Genomic DNA, 27,167 nt, shown 5'->3' with positions numbered 1-27,167 from the left:
TGGATCCCAGCCGTCCGCCTCAGTCCTCTGCCGACGACTGCCGGACGCGGACACAGCCACCAACAGCGGAGGAGAGGAGCAGCTTCCAGAATGTCGTCTCCCCAGCTCAAGGTACGCCCCCAAAACGTTTCCCCTTATCGACGACCTTCGCCGGTCATGATGCGTAACTCGTGCGAAATCGCGGTCCAATTTGTAAGTGCTGCTGCGTAAGGAAAAAGCGTTGTAGTCGCGAAGACTCTTCTCCCCGTGTCCGAAGGTCACGATTATTTCGAATCGAGTTGTGTGCTCGCTGATTGCGGTGATAGCCATGGTGATGTGTCTGCCGTAATCGGCTCCAGTCAACAGCCTTATCTCCCCGCAGCCTAGGGAGATCTTCATTTCGGATGAGGATGGGGCGGGCCGGCTCCGTAATATTTAGGTACTCCTGAAGGTACTTTACCATTAGCAACCACTAGCATACTCATGGCCCCGTTGCAGATCTTACCCTAGGTAGGGATTGGCATGTGAAGGAGGCGACCAAGAGCTAAGGTCCTTTGCACCATTAGGGAAGGGTAGAGATGGAAGGGTGGAGAGAAACCCGTCGCCTACGCTTAAAGGCCGTTTTACACGGGGCACGGAATTGCGCAGGTTAGAGCTGCATTAATTTCTAAAGGCCTGTTTACACGGTACATTAACAAGTACGGGTTAATGTCTAAATGTATGTACGCGAGAATGAACGCCAAAATGTACCGTGTAACCACCCAACTTGTGCGAATGCATGCACAGAAAATAGAACCTGTTCTAATTTGGTTCATGCATTCGTACATGTTCCGTTCCGGTCCACAAAAATCATTCACGCAAACGTACATTAACTCGTACGTGTTAATGTATCGTGTAAACAGGCCTTGAAAAGGCGTGCAATTGCATGAATGCATGAACGAAATTAGAACAGGGGCTATTTTGCCGTCTCGCATCCACGCATTCTCGCATGTGTTCTAGCAATTCGCCGCTTTACACAACGCAATTTTGATTGCGCCTTCGCACGTACGTCAGATTGCGCAATTCCGTGTACCGTGTAAAACGGCCTTAAGGAAAGGCGCCAAAGGGACCACGGCTCAACGTCCCATCCGACGGACGGAGCGCTGCACTTGAAGTGCTCTCCACAAAGCACTCAAGTAGGAATCGGGGAGCGTCAGAAAAAATTATGAAACCACCAGGATTTGAACCCGGACCAGCAGGGTGGGAAGCCAGCGCTCCATCCACCACACCAACTTGGTAGAGAGAGGGTTATGCCCTCCGTATATACATCCCTGGTATATCCAATCAATGTAGTCGGTTTTATACTCCGTGAATGGGCCGAGCTCAGTTTTGAGTAAGCAAGGATGGAAACTTCCGATCAGTTGAATTTAGATGTACTACTTATTCATAGCATGCTATCGGTGAAGGCTTCTTCAGATCTCAATCGAGTCAAATGGTCCATTGTTGACGAATTTCAATAGGGCTGTAGACAGTTGCTGAAGAGCCTTCAATTGTCGACCTTAGGTAGGTCCGGGGCATTGGACGAATTAAACCGGCGAAGAGCACGAACAGAATTCGCTTTTGGATAATTTATTTGCTGATTTGTATCTATTGCATTGGGAATTAGTAATTACGGTGAATTTTGATAATAACATGTATTCATTGCTCACTTGTCAACCTCGCGGAGACTATGCATGGGACCCATGCTATCAGCAAATGTTAACGCTGAACAAAGCCTTGGCATCAGATATTTAACGTGTGCTAAACTCATTATGTGATGCTTAGCAAAGCATAAAGGAGATAGGAGTTCCAATGTATTTTGTATTTTGATCTTTGAAAGCCCACATTTGATGCATATTTCATGTTAGTAAATCATAAGTTGGTGGCAATTTACTTATATATCAGAATTCCGACAGATTGAGACTGAAACGTCTCTCTATATATTTCATGCAATCCTTCACAATATTACGGTATCGTGGAACGGTGTAGGTATCAAGAGGATGAATTATAGTGCCCCTAAATGCGAAGAATCGTTTATTTAAAATAATTGTACCCTTTTCTGAGTCCAAGTATCTATAATTGCGTAGTTATCAAATAATTACCCATAATATTGATGGCTTAAAATGTTATTCTATGATATTTGGTTTTAGCAAATTAATCAGGGGATAGTGCGTAGCCCGACCTCTCGCTGGGGTGATGAGACATGAATTTCATTCATAGCTTGTCACACTGACTGAGGTAACTCGCAGTTTACAGTATCTACGTCTAGGGTATTTTATTTATGAGCGCGAAAGCTTTTCAGCTAGGAGAGAGCTTCGACCTTCTGAAGATTATCGGATCGATTTGTTTTCGCATCAATAAGTGTGATAAATGAGAAACAATGCCGTGAGTAGAACTCATTCATTTTCATCTTGGTGATCACCATCTCTTCAATTTTTTCTCAGAAATAAGTGAGGATCTGATCATACTGACTGAGATAACTCGTACTTTACTATATCTACGTCTAGCGTATTTTTTGAATGAGCAAAAAACCTTTTCTACTTGCAAAAAAGCGAGTGCTAATGTTCGTGATCTCATTATTGCTTGCTGTTTTTTAACGTGATAGATGAGTCTGAACAACATCCAAAATCGTGGAAAAATCACATGGAATGACGTGAATACTAAAAATAGTGCTCAGCATTAAAAGAAATATGAAACCAAAAACATTTTTACTCGCGAAAATCAAGAAGTCCTGTTGAAAATGATGTTTCGATCCATAGAGGTTGATAGTTCCATAGAGTTTTGATCCATAGAGGTATACTTGATAATGACCTCTATGGATCGAAACATGTGGTACCGACGAAATAAATCAGTGGAAGTCAATGAAGTATTTTTTTTCATTTTCGAATATCAACTTCCACATAGTTGAGCCTGATACAATTGAACGAATTAAGCCCTGTTGAAGCTATTTGAGCTGCTAGGATGGGACTGACACCTTTACCGATATCTCGCGGTCACTCGAGTCTTTCGTCGGTCGGACAGCGTTTATTTTAGGCTTCATTGCGGACACTGGAAAGTAAACAGCCGAAGTTTATCTCGGGGCGTTGAGGTCTTGGGTCTCTCAACTCTTCGCCGTAGGAATTTCCAGCTTATCCCGCTTTTCCCGATCGCTTCGGACGTGGACACTTTTCCGATGGCCCGTCCCTCCTCGTCAGGAAATAGCTCGTGCGCTCCGCCGGCGGCAAGGTGATCCGAAGGACGGACGACTCGCCCTGCTCCACCGTGATGCTCTGAGCCCCGCCTCCCCCCTCGCCTCCCCGCGCCGCCAGCCGCCGGCTCCGATTGCCAAGTGCGGTGGCATCGCCATGGAGCTTATCGGGAGTCGTGCTCGTTGACGCCGCTCACTTTGAAGACAGCGGATAGTATTTTCCAATGGTCAGGCCAGGGGCGGTCTGAGGTGATTGGGAGCCATCGGCTAAGGCTCATGATGAAACCCTCCTTACCTTATTCTTCCTTTTTCGGGAAAATTTTTGGGAAATTCCATGCTCGGATTATGACGCTATTCAGGCTCATTAAAACTAGATGAAAGTTAGTAAAAAATAGCAATTTCATTAGACAAAATACCACGAAAAATTTTACGATTTTCAGATCAAAGATTTTTCAGATTCATTTTTTTCGATTACGAGACAAAATGCCACGATTTTCACAGCTTATAAAATTTAATAATGAATTATTATTTTACTAAACCAATCTTAGGATTGTTGACTACTGATTATGATCTATTTTGTGATTTTTTTCCCTTGACTAACTGAACTGAAAAATAAATAAAACCTCTAACGTAACCTTTTCGAACAACCCTTTTGAAAAAATATTTGGTTATCTTTTTTCTTCTGGTACCTTTGTTATGTTTATCTTTTATATAATATTTTTACACTGAGTAGGTATGTTGTTAATAAGGCAAATAATGAAAGCGTGGAATTTTATGATTTCAAAAAACTTTGGTTCAAGTAATCTGAGTCTTTTTTATTGCACTTTTCATATACGCTGAACGATAGACGGGAGCGTCGTGGGGGCCCCTTAAGCTTGGGACATTTGGCGAAGGCCGACCACCCGAACTGGCCAGACCGCCCCTCAGTCAAGCAAAGGGGCAGTGGCAGATTATGATTGGGGGGTGTAAAAAAGTTTTTTTTCACCAGAATTCAGAAGGTTAAGGTTTAATACAAGTTGAAAAGCTTTCGTGCTCATTCATAAAAGGCGCTAAACGTAGATACTATAAAGTGCAAGTTACCTCAGTCAGTGCGATAAACTGCGCCCTAATTTCTGGAAAAATTGAAGAGATGATAATTATCCAGGTGGCTATCCATTCAAAGTTTTTTTTTTCGCAGTTTAACATGCAATTAAGAAAATAATTGATGGATCTCTCGTTGCCATTTGTCTTTGCTCATCAGATCTCAGACGCATTGTCGCTTAAAGGTGCGTCATATCACAAGGGGCTGCGGAAAGTAATGAACACTCACAGGGGCGGATCCAGGATTTATTTCTGGGGGGCACAAGGGGTCTGGGGGGGGGGCACGTGCGCCCGTGCCCCTCCCCCCCTAGATTCGCCTATGAACACTCAGATACTAGGCACTAGACACTAGATATTAAGACCCCAAAAAACAACGACCTTAATCCGCCTCTGAATCGGGAAGGCTCCAGTATTTAGAAGCTTTATATATGTCGCCACTTGGGGAATGGAATGGGGAATTCAGTACCAACTCCCTCATCGCTGAAATTACCTCACCAGTTAGTTCCAACATCATTACGTACCGCTGACGTCACATTGTTTGTTCACCTGAGGAGCCCATTCATGGCATGTTTTTTTTTGGGGTTGCGCTTGCTTTGTGGAATCTGAGGATTGTGGTTCAGGGAAAATACCTCATGACTCGTTACGCAAAATTTTTGATGTTGTGACCAATAGTTTGCCTTAGCAACGCATCTAATATTTACGAGATCAAAGGTTTCATCTGTGATGGAAAGGAATCAGGTTCAAATCGCGGGTGGTGTCTTTTAATACCCCCGATAACTTTTCTCAAGCCAAAAGGTGATGAAGGGAAAGAAACTGGACTCCTTACCCGAAGTTTGTGGAATTCAGACTTATTTGATCCGCGCTGAGTTCTACCCTCGCCTATCCAAACCCTCGTATGGAGTGAATGAGATAAAATTAAAGCCCACTACATTTCCAGGTCCGTTTGAAACGATGAATTAAGAGAGATATTTTGCCGAACGGATAGGCATGGGACTTCGTTTTTCCCACGCACGATAAAGGACTTTAATAAATGCTATGCGTAATTTTGTGTGCGCATATCCTTTTTATGTGTGAGCGGCTGGTGTGTTAGAGGCTAGATAATAGGCGGCTTGCGGGGTAGTATGTAGATGTAGATGCAAAACCAGATTTCCTTTTTTCCGTCATGTGTTCCAATAGATGACTTATCGGTGGCGTAATTTGATTATACCTTCAGGATAAATGTAAATATTAGCTTAGGTTAAGTAACTTAAACTAAAGACACCCCATGATGTTTATATTTAACATTAATATGAAATTAAAAAAATAGGGAGTATGATAGTACCTACTTGTAAATAGATAGTAAGTGCTGCGACAGCTATATGCGGCGGGCGGTTGACAGATTATAGAAAATCCTCTGTTCAAAGGAAGGAGTTCCCTTCATATGCGCACTCTCTGTGGCAAGTATTATATGAAACAGATTTTTATTATTATTATTATTAAAATTGTTACAAGTAGGCATTTAGCCTGGTGGTAACGTACATACGATGAAAAAAAATAATAGAAAACATTGAAAAAACAATAGAAAAATTGAAAAAAAAACAATAGAAAACATTTGAAAAAACAATAGAAAACATTATACAAAGCCCTTGGTCCCTACTTCTTCAGCCGCTTTTTAAAACTATGTAAATTTTTCGGGAAAGATTCAAATAGTTCTGCTGGTAGGTCGTTCCAGTCCCTTATGGTCCTATTCAAGAAGGAGAACTGCTTCGCATTACGTCTTCAGATGATATTCATCGGAAATGCATAGATAGTTAAGTCTCTTTGAGTTACAAATGTCAAAATTCAAGTTTCGCCTCGAGGTTCTTCAATTGAAGATCACGCTGAGATAAAAAACGGGGTCCTTGTAACTACATTGCGAACGTCCTTCAGAAAGTTCAACGGCCGGCTCGACCTCTTTCTCTTCCCCATTAGTATCCTTGAATATGAAAAACCTGAAAATCGTCTGTCCATCCTCTCTTCTCAGGCATTGCATGAAATTCTTAAATGGGTTTCGCTCTCTATATAGGTATTTTTGGACTCTAGGAAATATGTGGAAAATCACAGCAACTGTTTTTGTTGCCGTAATATTTCAAAGTTGGGCTTTTATTATAATTCCATCGTATCCAGTGGCGTAGCCAGGGGGGGTCCAAGGGGTCCGGACCCCCCCCCCCAAAATATAAAAACACAAGCATTTTCCTTCATAAAAGAAAACAAAATATTGAAAATTCATGAATATAAAAAATATTTCCTTAACAAATGAAGTTTTTTCGATTGTGAAAAGTGTTAAAATTAGTTTAAAACCCATTACTTAGTACCTTGTTTTTCAAAAATTTCCCCCCTTGGTTTTGCCCCCCCCCCCGATCGAAATTCCTGGCTACGCCACTGATCGTATCATGAAGTTTCTCCTAAGACAAAATTTCCTACTATCGATGAAGTACATGTTTCCGGTCGTTACGGCCAATAAGTTTGATGGATTACATTTAATGATGCAGACTTCATTTAAGCTATCTTTTCTACATATCATGATCAACATTGACCGCAGAAAGGAAAGGATCAGTAAACAGCTTAAATGCAGATTTTCCCAACATTTTTACTGTAGAATAAAGAACTGACCATGATACTAATATATATTAGTACCATGAAACTGACCCAGCGTATATTGCGCGATCTTACCTGTTTTAAATTACCGCATTATTAATTTGTGGCTCATTATTTGTTCAATTGTGTTATTTGCTGTTTGCGTTAAAATCATCGCTGAATTTTAGGAGAAATTCCATGTGTAGACGTCGCACGTACACATTCATTTTGGCTGATATCGCTCATCGTATTTTTCGATTTAAATGGATTTTTTCACGGAAATCTGATGAATGAGTTCCATCCATAGTAGACGGTGCAATAAGTGGTATTTTTCGGTTGCAATTCTCTTGCAAATTCGGTCCCAAGAGAGGGAAAGAAAACCACGACGAATCTTTTGAACTTTCCCTTCAGTTTCAGAAAATAATTATTTCGTTAGCGTTGTCAACGTTAATCTCGCTCTACGTCCTTGTCGGAGAGAATTCGAATAAAATCACCACTTTTGCGGCGTAGTAAGAGCAGGCCGCCGTCATGAATGTGCCGCCGCGAGCGTGTTCCGGAAATATGCCTAGATCAACGAGTGAACGCCGCTAAAACCAGTCTCAGGTAAAATGCTCAAAAAATCTGTTCGAAAGAGATGAAAGGAAAATTAAAGAAGGCACTTGGGAGAGCAGAAAGCAATTGGATCTCTCAGAAGCCACTAAACAAATTTAGTGCCAAGATAAGATGTTTTAATCTCCATGAATGTGTTAAATAGTGATTTTCTAAGATATCACAACGTATTCTTTAACGTATTTAGCCGTGTTCACTTTAATTTTGGCTGGAAAGTGTTTAGCCAGATAGAACTTTTTTGTATTTTGAAAAAAAACCTCAGTAAATTATAAAGGAACATATATACGCTATAAAAATTTCTCAAAAATTATGATTGAATTATGAAGACGACACAGATGGACAGTTTGGTAGAAGACTTAGATCGCAATAAGTCCCATAGTAATTGGCTTGTTTAGGAACTGCTTTAGTTCTTAGTAATGCGTGTTTGGTCGACGTGTGTTGATGGTGAATTACGTATCTTTATGCGAATCGTATTTGGAACCTTTTTTTATTCATTTCAAGGCGGCTGATAATTTGCGATTGCCTCGTTAAATTAAATGTTTTGATTGAGGTATTTTGGCTGGTGTCACGAATTATTAGTATCCTCGTTATATTATTTTACTGTATTGTACCAAATATTTTTTCTGGCTGTCCTCCAGTTGAAAAGTTGCAAATTACGAGCGTAAAAGTCTACACGATCGCCAAATCTGACGGAAAGGCAGAGTTTTTAATTTTTTGGGTGAAGGGGAACGTCTCATAAAAGCCATTGCTTTAACATTATTTTTAATTTGATTATCAAGTATTTTTTAGAGCTATCAGAATGTGATGATTACACAAATTTCCGTCCACTAACTTATGGATGTTTCAGTGCTAGTGTCTCATATTTTAAATTAAAATTGTGGAACATAGCAAATAAAATACTATTAAGGCCTGCTTACATGTGGATCGGAACGGAAATGTACGAATGCAGCAACCAAATTTTAACTGACCCTATTTTCTGTTCATGAATTTGCATAAGTTTGGTGGTTACATGGGGCATTTTCGTGTTCATTCACGCGTTCATACAATTAGACATTAACTCGTGCGGGTAAACAGGCCTTTAGAAGCCGTTAAACACATTTAGTGTCGAGGCAAGATGTTTTAATCTGCATGAATGTGTTGTGCTATGATTCTATAAGAGATCATTATGTATTGATTAACGTATTTAGCCGTATGCATTTTAAATTTGGCTTGAAAGAGTTAAACCACGTACAAATTCTTTTGTTGAGAAAACTCAGTAAGCCATAAAGGACTTCAAATCGCTGTTAACTATCTAAAAAATTAGGTACGTATTATTAGGTAGTTAAACGTTTTCAATTACACAAATCGCGGCTAGTAATGTGAACGATCTTATCGAAACCAAACTGATTAAATTTTTTTGTCGCTGAATATTCCTGCCCATCGACAACACCGCAATGGAAATGAACCCATCCAAGTATATGAGCAACGCAATTAAAGAAGTACCGCCGTAAAAGTTTCTTGGCAGCCGCACTGGGAATGGATATGAAGCACGCGCCCCACACCTATCTCACTGACAACTGTACGACGTCATGAAGGTCGGTGCGGCAGGGAAGGTGACTACTTGCGCGACATACAACTCATGGGTACTCTATCTTTGGCAACAGGAGATAAAAAGGAATTTTTCTCGGGTTATCATCGGGGTTAGTGAATGAATCTGCTTGTACCTAAATTTCGATGTCCAACTCGGGAGTTAGAAGACGATAGAGTTAGTGTGGTTAATGGAGTGCTGGCTTCTCACACCTTAGTCTTTGGTTCAAATCCCGGCGATGATGGAGGTTTTTCTAGTCGCCCATTCGCTGCATTTGTACTTCGTGAAGGGCACTTCAAGTTCATCATTTCGTCCGACAGGTGTGGTAGAGTCAAGCACAGATCCCCTTATGGCATTACTTTAAAGGCTGTTTTACACAGGGCACGCATTGGCGTAGCGAGGGGGGGATCCATGAGGTTCCGAACCCCCGATAATAACCCCGGAACCCAAAATATAAAAAGACAGTTACTTTACTTCATAAAAGAAAACAAAATATTGAAGAAAAAAAAACACAAAAGATTTCTTTGAGAAATGAATTTTTTTCGATCATTAAAAGTGTTAAAATTAGTTTAAAACCATCTACTTAGTACTCAGTTTTCCAAAATTTTGCCCCCTGGTTTTGGACCCTCATGAACGAAATTTCTGGCTACGCCATTGGGGGCACGTAATTGCGCAGGTTAGAAAAGCATTGATTTCTCACCATGACGTGCGATAGAGTGGTTTCCTATTTTTTAAATTACCTAAATCGAAAGATAATTACTCCTGGAGTACGTATTTCAAGCTTTTAGATTTTTAAATGACGATATCTATTTTTCGCGATTAAATGAAAAGTGATAATTTTCAAGCGCGCGAAAACGCGACGGCTAATAGTAAGTATGAAGGCTGGGAAAAGCCAGTGTGACGTCATTCTGGTTCCGCATACCGCTGTGTGAGGCCACCTTGTTGCGATGCTATGAGCACCGCTACGATGCGGGCTGCTAGCAGGTAGCAGAGTACCCTGCTAGCATGTAGCGCTTGACTTAAATAAGGATTATTGATACTCTATCAAACGAAGGAAACTTTCCGACCATAGGCAATTTTAATAGGTGATTATTAAGAGATGTTTCCCTTAGCTCTGTGCGTCATGCATGCATTGGTAATCTCAGACGATGTAAAACTCCTATTTACTCGTATAGCATCTAGGCCCCCGTGACGTCACGTGGAGTGGCATCGCATGACCGCAAATCTGGCCTTTTTCAAATGATGTTATAATTGACCATTAACAAATGGGCGTACCCAGCAAGGGGCAGGAGGGGGCACCTGCTCCCCCCCTTGAAGAAAAAATCGCAAATGTCTTTAAGGAAAATAATATTTTTTCAAGCAAATAATTTTAAAAGCTAATAAATAGCTGTTACAGTTTCGTTAAAATGTTGGTTTCATTCAATTTTCCCTGCTTAAATCTTACCTATAACTTGAACAATCATGGCTTCCCCCCCCCTAGTTTTGATCCTCGGTACGCCCTTGCATTAACATTTGCTAGACTGAGATTTCTAAAAACCAAATAATTTGTATATTATGAATACTTTAATTACGGGTGACGAATTGCAATCAACGCCTTTCGTATTCTTTGATGAAGGAAACTACCCCATCGCGCGAATGCACGAACAGGTGCTATTTTTCCATCTCACATCCATCCACTCTCGCAAGCGTTTTACCAATCCACCACTCTGCACGTCGCAATTTAGACTGCGCCCTCGAACACACGTCAGATCGTGCATTTACGTGACCCGTGTAAAACGAACTTAAAAGCCGATTCCAGGTTTCTCACCACCCATCATTCCCTACCTCTCCTCATGTCGACAATTAATTGAGATGTTCGTCGCGTCTTCGAAATGACGACCTACCTCGAGTAAATGAATGATAGTTCAATAGGATGTAGTGGAACACGGAAACGTGCGTTGTGACTGAATGTGTCTTTTGTGGGAAGGAGGATAAGGATAGGGTAGTTTCCTTCATCAAAGAAAACGAAAGGCATCGATTGCGATGCGTTACCCGCCATTAATGTATTCATAATATACAATTTATTTGGTTTTACAAATCCCAGTTTAGACGAATGGCAATGGTCAATTTTAACCGCATTTGAAAAAGGTCACATTGGCGCCCATGCGATGCCACTCCACGTGACGTCACAGGGGCCTAGATTCTATACGAGTAGTCAGGAGTTTTACATCGTCTGAGATTACCGATGCATGCATGAGGCACAGAGCTCAGGGAAACATGTCTTAATAATCACCTATTAAAACTGGCTAAGGTCGGAAAGTTTCCTGCGTTTGATAAGGTATTAATAATCCTTTTTTAAGCCAAGCGCTACCTCCTAGCAGCGTACTCCGCTACCTGCTTGCATCCTGCGTCGTATCAGCGCTCAAAGCCTCGCCCCAAGGTAGCCTCACTTGGCGGCAGCGGGAACCAGAACGACGTCACACGGAGTTTTCCCGGCATTCATACTTTGCCGTCGCGTTTTCGCGCGCTTGAAAATTTTCACTTTTCATTTAATCGCGAAAAATAGATATCGTCGTTTAAAAATCTAAAAGCGTGAAAGACTCCAGGAGTAATAATCTTTCGATTTAGGCAATAAAAAAATAATAGGAAACCACCGTATTGGATAAAGGCCTACTTAGTATGGAGGGGAATGGAGGAGGTGGGATGGAATTGACTCGAGTAATACGAAGGTGGAAGTTAAGATGGCTTGACTTGACCAGGGTTTTATTTTACCTGGCAGCGGGTGAGGACTAGATGTTATAACCTTACCACTCGGTATATAATTAGCTCATTTTATTTGAAGAGAACCTGAAACTGAATGCAGGATAAACCTTGCTAATACATTTTTGTATAATTACAATATAATATTAACGCCTAAATCCCTGTCGTATGGAACCAAAATCAGATTGCGTTAAACAATATCACCTATAGTACTGTTGTTAAAGGCAGGGGCGGTCTGGCCTGGTCGGCGATCGCCGATGGTTCCGAAGTTAGGGGGCCCCCACAACACTCGCATCTATCGTGAAGCATATACGAATGGTGTAATAAAAAAGACTCTGATTATATTTTAACCCAATTTTTAGGCTACTATTAAATTCTAAGATTTCATTGATTTTCTTTATTTATGACATACTCATTGTTAAAATATTATATAAAAATAAATTGAATAAATGTGTCAGGGGAATAAAGGGAAATAAACCTGATACGTTTTTGAAAGCTAATCGAAAAGCTTATTTTAGAGTTTTATTTTAGATTTGCATGATAAAATTTTATAAACGTTGCAATTCTCACTTTCCACTGTATTATTTCTGACGAAATTGGTACTTTTATTAATTTTTGTCTCATTTTTAAGAGCCAGAATAGATTCAGAGTCCATTTATGGGCGTGCAATTTTCTGAAATTTTCCGGGGGAGGAGCCCCGAATCCGCTGGAAAGGAGGGCCCCTAATTGCCCCAGACCACGCCTGATTGGGGGCTTCCGCGGAGTGGTGCCGTAAGAGCTGCTTGGCTTTCGGGTTGTCCTCCGCGTCAATTCATCTTCGTTCCGACAGTTTCGCCGGCGTTACAGCTGGCGTCTTCAGGTTTGAAGCTTCAAAAAGCGGTAGCCAAGCTGGTCCCCACCTCCAGTACATTTTTTACGGTTTCGACAGGTGGAAACTGTCCCCTAAGGAGGAGAAAAATACTAACTATATTTGAGAATAGAGCATATCGAAAACTGCTCCGTCGAATGAAGGAGTTTAAAATTATATCCCCTAACGCCTTCTTGGTATAGTATGGTATTTGGAGGAGGCGACCGACAGCTGAGGTCATTTGCGCCATGGGGGAAGGGTATGGAAGGAAGGGTGGAGAGAAACCCGGCGTTGGCATTAGCTTGCTCTTAACGAAAGGCGCCAAGGGGACCACGGCTTAACGTCCCATCCGACGGACGGAGTGTTAAGCTTGAAATGTCCTCCACACAACACTCCAGCAGGGATCGGGCAGTCTCTGAAAATTTTCTGCCACTGCCGGGATTTGAACCCGGGCCCGCCGGGTGGGAAGCCAACACTCTAGCTACCACACCAACCCGATCCCCCTAACGCCTTCTTAGAGATTATCCTGAACATAGGGTACGTGTATACATGTCGTCAATAGGATCGTTGCACCCTTTTTCTCCGTAGTAGCTTACCAAGATAGCTTACTTCATTATTTTATTCACGATTTATTTAGCTAATTTTAATAAGTGAATTTGATGCATTTCAAACCTGCCACGTATACAGTGGTTTAATTCACAGTAGTTGCACTGAGAAAAATACGCCGGACCTGAATAGCGTTGCAGTCTGCGCAGTGACCCGGAAAGCCAGAGATCGTGGTTCAGATCCCGGTGTAGGGGAATTTTTTCCCATGGCAATTTTTGTAGATAGGCAGGATGTGATGCATCCACGCTGAGATATGCTCGCACAATTCTGATGCATTAGGGGACTCCTAAAATCACTTTTTTCTTCCTGTCTCCGATGGGCACCCTTTATCCCATGGGCGACTAGTATAGAAACTAAATGCATGAATAATTAACGCCATTTTTATGTTTCTTATCACTCCGAAATTCAAACATTTACATTTGTTTTTTGCAACCCATAGATACAATATGATTTTCATCCGTTTCGTGGAGCTCTACAAGTGACCATCCGCTTTCTGTGATTGAGATAGGGGAAAATATGCCGTAAAATAAAGGTTTTCATCAGTATTAATTTTTTAGCGACTGCAACCGCGAGCATTAATTCATGAGGTGTAAACAAGTCATGTGAAGGAGATCACCTATTGTCTAGATGGATTGTTTGGGGGCTTGAAAATTCGAATCTGCTTATGACGAATTGACGTCTTTTAGAGTTTGCCATAGTCACCAAAGTTATGCGCTATTCTAGAATTCGGAATCATGCTATTCAATTTAGCGTTTAGGGCGGAAAATTTAGTGTCAAGGCTTCGAAAACAAAAAATCACAATCGGCAAGTTATAAAATTGATGAACGCGCCTATTATGGACGGTTATTAGACTCAAAGCCAGCGCCATCAGCGTCGAGAGGTAACATTAACTGTTCGATATAATTTGGATTATAAGGATTACTTTTAGATTGGTCGTAGACTATCAGGGTTATATGACGGGGTCTGCGAATTTGGTTATTCAGCTCTCTTTATAGGAGTACCCAGGATATGCAGCGGACCCTTTCAGCAGGAGGACATACTGTATCTGGTCCTGCGGATGTCGGAATGAAATTTTTGAGGGGCGTCCAAAATACGGTGGTTCACAGGCCGGAAATCATAATTCAGTAAAAGAATCCGGGTGATGGAGCACAAATATAAATTACGACAACAAAAAATCTACCATACTAATCCATTCACTCAAACGTTAAAATTAATTATCACTCAAGTTGCCGCCCACTTTTCATGAGTTTGTGACGTCATTAAGAGTTTGATCTCATAACTCTATCTCGAAGAACCGTTCAGCGAGGGACGTGATCGGTGGCATGAGCGTAAATAACACCGAATCGCACGAGGTCCATGCACAAGGCTAAGGAGTAGCAGGGGCACGGTGACACACGAGGCATCAGTTCGTGACGTCATCAACTCATCAGAAAAACGGAATAGGCTATCGTTGTTTCGGGGAGAAAAGCGCGAGAAGTAGGCTTAGGATCGGAAAACAGAAAAATGCGCGTTGCATAATTTTTCAAATTGTACCATAATCAACAGAGAAAGAAAACTAGTGAACGAGTTCACTAAACAAGGGGAATGGCTGCTGCCCTTTCCCCACCCACCTTAGGAGCTGAATACTCATGACTCCGTAAAAAGATGCATACACTTGTTGATCAGTCTTAATAGCAGGGATTAACGAATTCTCTAGCATAGCAGTTGCGCTGCGCATAATGAGTTTATATGCATTCCTTATGGTGCCTTTTGTTATTACTCCATCAATTTTTGCATTCTTTCATATTTGTTTCAAATTATTGAGAGCGTGATTAATGTTTGAACTGCAACCATTTGATTTGGTTTGGGAGGTAATTTTATCTCCATCTCCACTTAAATAGTATCGATTATTGATTTGTTCTCATCAAAAAATTGTATTTTATAATTCTTTTCTCTATAAATGTTTGTATTGATAGTACCAGAGTGGCTTCGCCAATGAATTTGCCTCCGAGGATCCAAGATGTCCAAATTCATTACCAGAGGGTCAAAATAATCCTCAAAAGTGTGCGTACGGACTATATGCAGAGCAGCTCTCTGGCACAGCTTTCACAGGTTAGAAAACTCATATAATGACCATCCATGCCTTTTGTCGAATTCTCTAATATTGACCAATGAATTTACTTTGCAGCTCCCAGATCGGAGAATAGAAGAACTTGGTTATATCGAATCCGACCGTCAGTGATCCATGAACCATTTGAGCCTGTAAAAGCACCATACTTAACGTCTAACTGGGATGCTATTCCACCAAACCCAAACCAGGTAGGCTATATGGTGGAACTTTTGATCGCATTTTACCTGAAAATGTACAAAAAGTAATTTTCCTCTCTTTTTCTTAGAGTTTCCTGTGAAATATGTAATATCACATTTCACTTAAATTGTTTGAATTCTGTCCTTTACACATAATGTATTGCATTATATTATTTCCAGATGTTTTATACTATTTATTTGCGTACTTTTTGCAGCCAAGCTAAGCTTTTTATCCCAGTAAATTTTCTTTATGCCAGTACCTATATATTCAAGAACCAATGAACCAACAATTTTATCAAGTAAAATTTCAGATTTCTTTTGGTTTCCTATGGATCATTTGGGGTTAATTAGGGTTTCTGAAATTGAGAAGTTACAAGCATTTTTGGCGTATCATGGATCTGAAATGGACATTATCTTTCAATGTGAAAATAAATCATTAGTTTTAAAATTACCCAATAGTTATACTAGTTGTGATAGATTGGCATCATCATGAGGTGCCAAGTTGGAATTCCTTGGCTATGTTTTAGATTTTCAATGGATAGATAGAAGATTGGGATATATGGAAGGTGAGGAGAAAGAATTGGGAATGAGTTGGGTAAACTGAGGGAGGAGTTGGACATTAATGAGATAAGATATTTTCACTGTTGACCCTACGACAAGGGCTAAGCTGTTACATTTCCAATGCACTTCCATACAGTGACACAGCTGGAAAAAATCAAGGGCCGCCGTTGGTGGTGGAAACTCAAGCTGTGCTACTACTTCTCTAATGATATAGAAAATAAGATGTTTTAATCCCTGTCGTGTGTTAGCAGCGGTAATGATGTACAGGCCCATCGCTAGCTGATCTGGCGCCCGGGACGAACTGGGATCGTGCCCCCCTGCCCCATAACATTGATATATCTGCAATCGGGAGAGTTGAAAATATAATTGAAAACATTTTTTCGTAATAAAGATATTTTATCGATTATGAAAGTAAAACATACAAGGATATTTGAAAAAATTTTTTCTTCGGCGAACACGGTGCGCCCCCAACTTGCTGCGCCCAGGGCAAAATGCCCTGGCTGCCCCGCCCTCGCGACGGGCCTGATGATGTAGACACAAGCATGCCTAAAAACTACCAGGTTCACCATATCTAGCCGGCAGTCAGTGGAAAGCAAACACATCCCTAATTGGTGGGAACATTTGCACTGTTTTTTTATTTCTTATTACTTTTGACAGACAGCAGCAAGAACAAATGACCTTACACCTAGTTGCATATCTTTGTTAGTGATGGTTCAAGATGGCGTTCCCATCTGTACCTCTTCAAATCGAGGCTGATTCAAAGTGATCGCAACTTCCAAATAATGCTGTGTACCCTCCCACTGACACATGACCTGCATACTCTTTTTCCCAAAATATACTCCTTCTTCACCACACCACATTCATTCGTAATCTTTACTTCCCAATTCTCCATCACCCAGCATCCCATTTTTTATTTGAAATACGTAGCATTAAAAAAGTTTCATCCTAGGGGCTTTATTTTGTATATAAGGTGTGAAGGCTAACGGATTTATAACAACTGGCATGCAATAGCAATTATAGCATCCAATCTGAAGTGGTGTCCTGTATGCATCGGTAACTGATCTCCACTGCCTGTCATGCCAGCCCAGTGGCTACTCCCTTTGGGAGACAGTCATGTGTATAGCATACAGGGAGTTTAAGGGGTTCAAAGGCCCCAGACACACAATGAATGTAGTTCTAAGTTTGCTGAAAATAGCAAAAATTGGTCTTTACATTGGGAATTTCAACTATTAAAAACTGCTCGATCAAAGTTTTGTTCTGCCAATAGCATATGATTTTATTGTCAGCCCTATTTTGCCTTTAAATGTTCTAACTTGATGATTTGTATTTCAGATGAGGTGGAAGCCATTTACCCTAACCAAGGAAGAAAGCCAGATGGAGATAAACTTTGTGGAGGGGTTGCGCACAGTTTGTGGGGCTGGGGATCCTAAATCTCGCCATGGGATCGCAATTCACTTCTACCTATGCAATTCATCTATGAAAAACTGCTGCATGTACAACTCAGATGGTGATTTTTTGATTGGTATGTATTGCTTACATCATTAAGATAACATTCTACCCATGGAATCATTGAAAAGAACTAGCTGTGATATTGCTTTGTGTTCCTCTTTGCAGTGCCTCAAATGGGGGAGTTAATTATTAAGACAGAATTTGGTCCAATGCATGTAAAGCCCAATGAAATATGTGTTATTCAGGTGAGTGGGTGATTATGAAATAAAATGCTGTTTTTTAAGTTAATTTGATTAATCTTTATGCCAGATTAGTGTTAAAATACCCATACTGTGTGGCAGTAGGGTAATTTCAATCAGATCATTTCACTTCAATATGAAATTTACATTTAATTGATAAATACAAAAGCTGATTTGGAAAGAAGGCTGACAGAAATAAATATTCCTTTTCATTCAGCCGTTTCACTCATTGGTTAAGAATGAAAACTGATGGTGGTCTGGGCTGAAGTTTCTTACCCATGCCACATCTGGATCAGTGGTGCAGCGAGGGGGGTTTTTGGGGGATATATCCCCACCCAGAACTCAGAGAAATTTTTAACTTAAATATATTTTAGTTAATTGGATTAATATTGTTTATAGAATAGTGTGAGGATTAACAAAATATCCCTCAGAAGGCCATAAAACTCAACATTTTGAACCATTTATCTTAAATTATTTTTCTGGCGGAGGGCCCCCGCACTTCCCACTTACCCTGACCATTAGTTGAGCCTGAAACTTCCCTTAGCCTTAATTCCTAGCTGCGCCCCTGATCTGGACCACGTTTACACTTATGAAATTGCGGTTGCAGGAATTTCAGGATACAATGTACTTCTATCATGCTCAAGTGAGTTATTTGTGTTAGCGCGGAGGTAAATCTACATCTTGTGAACATAAATTCAAAAATAATGAGAGATTTTTTATAAAAATTTTCTCAAGGCTCTTTTTAAACATGTATATTGAGGTTTGATCAATTAAAAATAAATACTGAAATCCCCTTTGTTCACCAAATTCTAAGTAGTCACTAATTTGCAATTATAAAGTTTTTGATTTACTTTACATTCTATTTCATTCGATCTACAACTATGGTAGCAAAATTCAATCAAATTTTTTCATCATTATTAGTCAGGATGGCATGTTTATCGAAGAATTAATTTTAAAGCTGAAAACTTCAAACGGCTATTCATTCCACTACTGACATTAAGTCCCTAGGATTTTTCATCTTAAATTTTTGACTATTTCATAATTTTCATGTTACTTTATATTATTTTCATGAGGGTTACAATATCATATCCTAAAGAAAGTTGATGGCATTTTCAGCAAGGTATGAAGTTCAGTGTATCAACTGTAGCCGATGAAAGTCGCGGATACATCCTGGAAGTATATGATGGACATTTCATCCTCCCAAACCTTGGAGTAATTGGTATGTAGAGATAGTATATCATGGATTTAATTATAAGTTTATCACCCATTGTCTTAAGAGTTTGGATAAAATCTAGTTCATAAAACTATTTTTAGTAGACACAAAACTAACATGATTCAAAGTTTACCACCCACGTTTAGCAACTTCCCTTCATGCATTATTTTTTCATAATGTTTCGTAAATATAACTTGGAACGAAACAGAAAATTATAATTATTTCCAATCAGAAGTAATAAACATTGATTCAATTAATCTCACTTAATGAGGATTGGGGAAATTTTCTTCAGTGGCTCTAAGACTTCATTGGAGAAACATATTCTTCCTAGGCCTCCAAAATTGTTTTTGAAGCATCTATCTCAACCTTTCCGTATTTGAATAATATTACCTTTTCAATGACTTGCATCTTTGTGCTATTGAATGCCATGAGGTGGATTCTATGTACTAATGATTTTATATATTAAGGCAATTAGTCTCAGTATGTATGTAATACCATTTGCCTATTCTTTCTTTATTTGGTCATTTATATAATTTGCAGTCCATTACATTAAAGCACCAACATTGAATGAACTCTTAAGGGTTAATTATTTAGTTAAAGTGTAAGTGTAATGGAGGAGATGATTAATATTTTAATAAAATTATTTCAGGGGCTAATGGGCTGGCAAATCCTAGGGATTTCCTCACTCCACAAGCTTGCTATGAAGATATCGATCTGGGAAGAGATGCTGACGGAAGGGGTAGATATATTGTGTACAACAAGTTCCAGGGAAGTTTGTTCATAGCTCGACAAGGTCATAGCCCCTTTGATGTGGTTGCATGGCATGGAAACTATGTACCCTACAAGTATGACCTGTCCAAATTCATGGTCATCAATGCAGTCCAGTATGATCATGCTGTAAGTAGGCATTAGTTCTTATTTTTTTTCCTCGGTTATATACAGGGAAGGGTCACCAACTAATTGGAATATTTTAGTCTTTATTATTTTTCTTTCACCAGTATGACTTCATCATTGATTTCCTGGAAGAGATATTTTTCTTTGAACCTGATTAGACCAACCATTTTCCTCTTTCACCACAGAACCCCACCAAGGTGGGAGTTCTTGGCTCTCATTGGAATTATTCTGATTGGTTGTCATTACAATCAGTTGATTTGGAGTGGTTGAGTTGGCAACATGATCAAAAATGGAGTTTGTTATTTTTTATCCTAAGACTTGTTGTGAGGGCTTATCTCATTGTAGAAATGGAAGATTTTAAACAACCAATGGCGATCCCATTGCCAATCACTTAAAATCATCTTCTCATTCTGTCAGCTGATTGGAAGAATTCCAATTAGTTTTAAGTCCACCCCTATAGTGTAACATCTCAAATGTAAAGCACTTCCTTGCTGGTGCCCTTTGTCTTTATACTGTTTCCCTCTTTGCCCATCCTTATTTTTGCACTAGAGATATTGAATGATCAGTTTCCTCAACCTGTTTTAATCCATTATGTATGAGTACCTAAAGGTAGCAATATTTATTCGGAATTTTAAAATATATTTCAATGCATTTATTCATGACATAATTTATTGTTTCCATTTTTGTAGTTTTAAGCAAGCATAGAATTATACTGCAAAAATATTTATTTTATCACTTAACCCATTAAATTTTCTCAAAAGTCACAGCATGTCCTGTTCGACTTTTTGTAGGATCCATCCATTTTCACTGTATTGACGTGCCCATCCACCAAGCCTGGTGTTGCAATTGCTGATTTTGTTATCTTCCCACCTCGTTGGTCTGTTCAAGAAAATACGTTCCGGCCTCCATATTACCACAGTATGTTTTTTAATCTTTTTCAAAACTACAAATTGCTAATTTATTGATCCAAGAAATTTTTTTTTGATGATTTAAATTCGTTACATTTTAATTATGTCTAAATGATGCTATTTTGTTTGGTTATATGTACACAGAAATTGCTTTCTTCTAATGATGTAATGTCATAGTGATTGATTATAGAACATTCAAATCAGAGTTATTATTCAGTGTCTGCAAAAAATTGTCTAAAATGTAACTTCCTGCGAGTTTGTGTGTAATTACTTTGTATTGTTTGATCTTCAATGCATTTTATTTGCAGCATATACAGTTGTTATTTTCCAATAATAAATGAATAAAAAAATGTTATTTATGTTGCATATTTCTTAATATGATAATACACAACTTTTTTGTAAAATTTTGCATTGCATTGGAACCTTTTTCTTCTCATTGCAATTTCCATTTTCACCCCAAGAAAGGTCAAACCCGATTTTTTTAATTTTAAATTAAAATTTTTTTTGCAAAGATATTTCTTGAAAAAAACTGCTGAAAAATTTGACTTGGTTTTTGGAAGAAGTGGCTGATTGAATGAAAACAAATTTTAATATTGTTATACATTTTTTCATTGACAACAAACTTATGGGATTACATAGGTAGCACCTGAATATATTGGCTAATTGAGCATCTAAGGATATAGTAGCCCTAAATTTCACAAAAAATATGTGCATAATTTAGAACAAAGAGTCATGATTTTTCGTGGAAATTTAAATAATTCAATTGAATCCAATAAATGTTTGTACTTGAGCCAGTTTCAATGCTTCAAAGTGTGCAGGTAGCTTAATTTCTTAGGGAACTCTAATGATTATTGTTGGTGGTATTTTACTGTTATTAAAAGTAACTACTGGCATTAGCTCCCATCATGGTGAAAGTTTATCTCATTTTCTCAATAGTGAGCTGCTTGCCCTATTGATTGGTTTTTATATCCATTCTATGACTGGAATTCCTGTTAATACTTCTGTCGTGGAGGACTTACATTTTATCATGATACAAAAGGATGATATAATTTCCTCCATATAGCCTAAGTTCCTTAGTAAAATCTTCAAAATCCCTGCTGATAATGCAATAAGCGTTCAGTTAGACAGTGAATATATGAATTGTTTTTCCTCTTTCACTATATGTTTTTGATTTTAACACATTGCGTAACGGGGTATTAAAATTCCTAGGAATGCCGATTCTGGGTGGAGGTGTTGAGATTGGAAATATGCCTTTGGTTTAAACATGGTTAAAAAGCTTATGTTTAGAATATAACTTTACCCAATCAAACGTTATGATGCATAAATTTATTATGCATAACGAACAACAATTGAAAAAGTACTAACAAATACGTATTGTACGCTTTAAAATTGTTTAGGTTGACGCGTCTAAATGACGAGAATCTTCGTCATCCGTCCGGAACGTTCGGGAAAAAAATGACGAGAATTCTCGCGGTCTGTATGCAACGTGTTAATATATAGTAATTTGAACAAGTCAAATTTACACAAATAATGTAAAATTACAATTGAAAATGTAAAATGGATTCCATTCTGATATTTCATTTTACAGGAAATTGCATGAGTGAGTTTATGGGACTGATAGTGGGCAACTATGAGGCGAAGGAGGAAGGTTTCCTGCCAGGTGGCGCTTCCCTCCACTCAATGATGACTCCCCACGGGCCTGACGCTCAGTGCTTTGAAGATGCTTCCAATGCCAAATTAGGACCAACCAGAGTAGCTGACGGTACTCAAGTAAGTATTTTAGTTCCTGCTCGTCATCACCTAGTATGTCCTGTCCATTATTTAGGCGAGGTGATTTTGGCGATTTTTGGATCACCTCCCAGTGAGAAATGGGTGGTGGAATCCACGTGGAACCCACGTGGAATCCACGTTGAGTGGTGGATATTTGGTGGTGGTGGATATTGAGTGGTTGGACCCACGTGGAATCCACGTTGATTTCAAGTAGATTTGTGGTGATTATCATAAAATGTTAAACAGAATTTCTAATTTGTGGAACTTAACTCTCTGGTGACATTGCGTCATTTATCATCCTGAAACCACGCTAGTTATGTGAAAATGTATCGCACATTCTATTTTTATATAATTCGTGGAAAGGCAGCCATGAGAGCACATGAAAAATCGTAGACACATATTTAGAAGGTTTAGATATAGAGTGGTTGAGGTTTTAATGGTTTTAGGACAGCACCAACTGCTGTTTTAATTTTTCCACCAAATTTCCACGTGGGTTCCACGTTGATTCCACGACCAAAAACACGTGGTATCCACGTTAATTCTCCAAGTGGGTTCCATGTGGATTCCACCACCCATTTCTCACTGGGCTCCGTTCTCCGATAGTGAGATATTATGAGATTTGGCTCGACCCCCCCTCTAATCTCACGTGAGATTGTTCAAAATTCATATTTTCAATGTAAATACGTTAATATATGCTTCATTGCATTGGAATTATAAAAAAAACAAACTCTTTAGTTATTTTTATGTAAGATTAGTTAAGACTAGTATTTCATATGGCTAAGATTGCAATTGTACACTGTTTCTTGCGGAAAAATAATTACCTGATACTTGTCAGAACCCCCCCCCCTCTCCTCCCCATGTGTGAGAATCTGCTTGACCCCCTCCCCCTAAATTCCTCACATAATTTAATGGATCATGCCAAAAGGTAGACATTAACAACGAACATTTTTGTATGGGATTAAACTTGGAGCACCTGGATATATTGGCACATCAAACATCTGAGGGTTAACGTGCCCTAAAATTCACCAAAAATATGTGCATTATTTAGAACAATGTCAAGATTTTTCGTGTAAATGTGAATTATTAAATTGAGAGCCCAATCCCTGCTTGAGTGTTGTGTGGAGGACATTTCAAGCGCAACACTCCGTCCGTCGGACGTTAAGCCGTGGTCCCCTTGGCGCCTTTCGTTAAGAGCATGCTAATGCCGACGCCGGGTTTCTCTCCACCCTTCCTTACCTACCCTTCCCTCATGGCGCAAATGACCTCAGCTGTCGGTCGCCTCCTCCAAATACTATACCAACCCGAGAATCACAGGATTTCCTTCACCGTATTCGGTACGAGGAAGTGTTTCACTGCCGTTTGTCGTTTTGGGAACTAATTCCGCTTGTTCTCACCATGTGGACCGGAGACTTTATCTTTGATGCATGCGTCGTCTGCAGAATTGGATGGCGGTGGCGAACGGAGGTGATTTTTGCGGTGTGCGGTAGGGCGCCTACTTCCGCGCCGTTACTCTCCACCTCTGGAATCGGTCATTGTCAATTAAATATTGAGTTCCAATCTTTATGTAAGGCGAAATAAAGATTAACACTTGCCCCGCTGACCCTAGTAATGTAGACCTGTATCCCAGTGCGGCCATTTTCCATAATCTTGTGTAATTTCTTAACAACCAACCTTTGATGTGAGGAATAAATGTTTGGTATTGTTTTAACCCTTAGAGTGCCGGGGAGCGCTATCGCGCTTCTCCTATCTCTCGCGAAAAGTGCCAGGAGCACTATCGCGCTCCTCACGGAATGTCACTCTTAGATGCTGATAGCTCACTAATCATTCAATGGTCAATATTAATTTTATTTTAACATTAACTTTTTTCTTCAACTTATAGAAATCAACTCATATTACCAAAAATTCGTCAAATAATACAATAAAAAGGTGACACCACATATAATAAAGATTTCCTAAAGTTTTTGAACACATACCTTTACTTGTTTTTGAGACCTAATTTTTTTCCCTATCCTACTGCAAAATCAGCAAAAATGCCTCGGCACTTTTGGCATAGTACCTAGAAAATCGGTTGGGACTCAAAAGGGTTTAAGAATGAATTTTGCTTTCATTTTTTCTTTTTTTATTTAGAAGCTAGTTCCACTACGTTAAAAAAATGGCAAACTGGGATTTTTCAAAATTCGGATTACGTAATATTACGCCCGAATAAAAAATCGAAGGATTTTGCACGGCATAATATTACGCACGTAGCACGCAAAGTGTTAAATAATGGATGTGCATCCTTAAATGAGTTACTTTTGAGAGATTCCTGTCATCGTCGCTCATAGTATAGATGCTGATTATATTGCGCGATCCACATGATCTGGTAACATGTCATCCACAGTCAGGGAAGGATTAACCCTTAACCAGTGATGTGCAATTCTTGTTGCACTACCAGTGACGTGCGGTCTGGGAAACCGCAATAAAACAAAAATTCGTAAAACGTTGCAAAGTCATTTTTATTGCTTAGTTTAATGTTTCATTGACCTCTCAACTATTATAAAACTTATATTTAATATTATGGTTTCCCAATACGGACCAAATTTTTCAGTAAAAATTGTTACTTGAAACAGGATCAAAAACACTTGAGTTATTATTTTTATCATGTTTTTTTTTAAATTAAACACTTAATTATCCACGTTATGCAACTAAAAATGATTCCTTACAAATTATCAATTATTATTATTCTTGAAAAATCACCAGGAATTGTTTTTAATAACTTTTTGAATCATTTCCACCAGCAATACGTTTATCGGTTTTTCCACTTTAGTGCCGTGAGGTCTCACAGACCGTTACTCAAATTCAGTTGCAAATTTTCAGGTATAAATAATAAGAACGTTAATTTTTTTAGAGTGCTATGTCCTAAATATACAAAATTAAGACGCTCCCGAGGATTATAGATATTTTGAAATATATGGTTATAAGTATTCATAATTTTAGAAATGCAGCGGTCTCTCAGACCGCACGTCACCGGTTAAAGATTAAGGTCGTTTTGAGGGAGCCACTACTTTCCGCAGCGCCTTGGTGGTATGAAATTTCCATGTGCGATAATGTGAGGTCTGGTATGCTTCGACAGGTGACTTTTAGATATTCATAAATTATCTGTAAACATTGTCTGTAAACTTGGTGGAATGATAAATTTCTTTGGAGGGCCACCTTAAAGATTATTTCTATATTTTCAATTTTTCCAGAAATAACGTTGGACGACACGATTGGTACGGGGGCGTTCTTCCCCTCCCCATAATCTGCCACTGCCAACAGTCCGTGCGTTAAGGATGCAATAATTTCCGCACAGCCTCCATTCTTCGATTTTCTTTGGATACCAGGCGCAACTGGCATAGATCCTCCACAGATGTGTTTAGTTCTACGTGGTTACATGTTTTACGTGGAAAATGCAAAACCAGACGTCACTACTAATCGCGCTGTTGGGTGTCCGCACTGCAGGGGCCATAATTATCGGTGCCTTTGAAATACGATATCTTTAATACGAATGTTAGATTTTCTTGCTTCGTTGTCCATCGTGTAAATGCTAATAATTCATTATTTCTTCTCATTAATAGGCTTTCATGTTCGACTCACCCCAAATAGAAATTTTATGTTGATACTGATGTTTTTTGCGCATTTTTTGCATTGTCATTGCAGTGCGTCGTTTGTGTGAAGTAGGAAACTTAGATTCAGCATTTATTACACGTGAAAAGAATATGGAAATCCATATGCATGGATATGTTTACAAGTACCTAATGTCTATTACTATCCATCATTATAAGCCAGCAATCGTGAGATTGGTTTGAAGCAGCTCTCCTCCCTAATCTCTTACTGCTAGCCTTTTCATAATGACGTATTTTTTCTCTTTTGTATCCGTTATTACCTGTCCTATGTAACTCATTTATTCCTTGTCCTTCTTTCCTTCCACCTTTCCTTCTACGATTGTTTTCATCAGGCCATCAACTCTCATGATGTGGCCGACTGAGTTGTTTCGTCTTCTCCTTACGGTTTTTTTTAAGAAAACTTCTCTTTCCACTCGTTCTTCTTTGCTCATCCGTATTAATTACTCGTTCGGTCCATTTTATCTTCATCATTCTTCGGTAACGCCACATTTCGAATGCTTCGACTCATGACGTCTCTGCTGCTGCCAACGTTCAAGCCTCACATCCGTAGAGAAAAATGCTACATATGCAGCATCTGATGAATATTAAATTAAAAACTTCTGGAATGGTTTTCTTTCATGAATATGCTAATAATTCATAATTTCTTCTAATTAATAGGCTTTCATGTTCGAGTCATCCCTCAGCCTTGCACTCACCAAATGGGGTGCTGAAACTTGCAACAAGTTGGATCAAGACTACTACAAATGCTGGCAACCTCTAAAGAAACATTTTACTGAGAAATAAACGACTCGCCATTTTAATCACACCTTTCTGTGAACGAATGCAACTTTTATTCCGTCCAAGAAGCCAATGATGATAAAATTTTGGGAAAATGTTGAATGTGGATTCGAAATTATTATTTTATTCATTATTTTTCTAAGTGATATATTTGTACCGAAATGACTGAACTGCACTGTAATAAAAGATCTGTTGCAAA

The 27,167-nt window shown here is 39.2% G+C and overlaps 1 protein-coding gene across 2 annotated transcripts; it reads left to right on the top strand.

Annotated features, from left to right (window-relative positions):
- LOC124170916 (homogentisate 1,2-dioxygenase) lies at positions 1–27,167 on the top strand. 2 transcript variants are annotated; one of them, XM_046549969.1, is made up of 10 exons: positions 1–111; positions 15,183–15,318; positions 15,395–15,525; positions 17,407–17,596; positions 17,689–17,768; positions 18,879–18,981; positions 19,625–19,872; positions 20,661–20,787; positions 22,366–22,547; positions 26,144–26,200. In XM_046549969.1, the coding sequence occupies exons 1-10, from the start codon at positions 91–93 to the stop codon at positions 26,183–26,185; spliced, it is 1,260 nt and encodes a 419-aa protein (XP_046405925.1). In that variant the 5' UTR covers positions 1–90; the 3' UTR covers positions 26,186–26,200. The 2 variants fall into 2 exon arrangements, with proteins under 2 accessions (XP_046405925.1, XP_046405924.1); XM_046549968.1 differs by lacking the exon at positions 26,144–26,200 and adding an exon at positions 26,849–27,167 and having other exon boundaries at positions 7–111.

Source organism: Ischnura elegans, chromosome X, assembly GCF_921293095.1.
Source record: "Ischnura elegans chromosome X, ioIscEleg1.1, whole genome shotgun sequence".
NCBI classification, from domain to species: domain Eukaryota; kingdom Metazoa; phylum Arthropoda; class Insecta; order Odonata; family Coenagrionidae; genus Ischnura; species Ischnura elegans.
The sequence above is the reverse complement of the archived record's forward strand: the minus strand, read 5'-3'. Positions and strand labels throughout refer to the sequence as shown.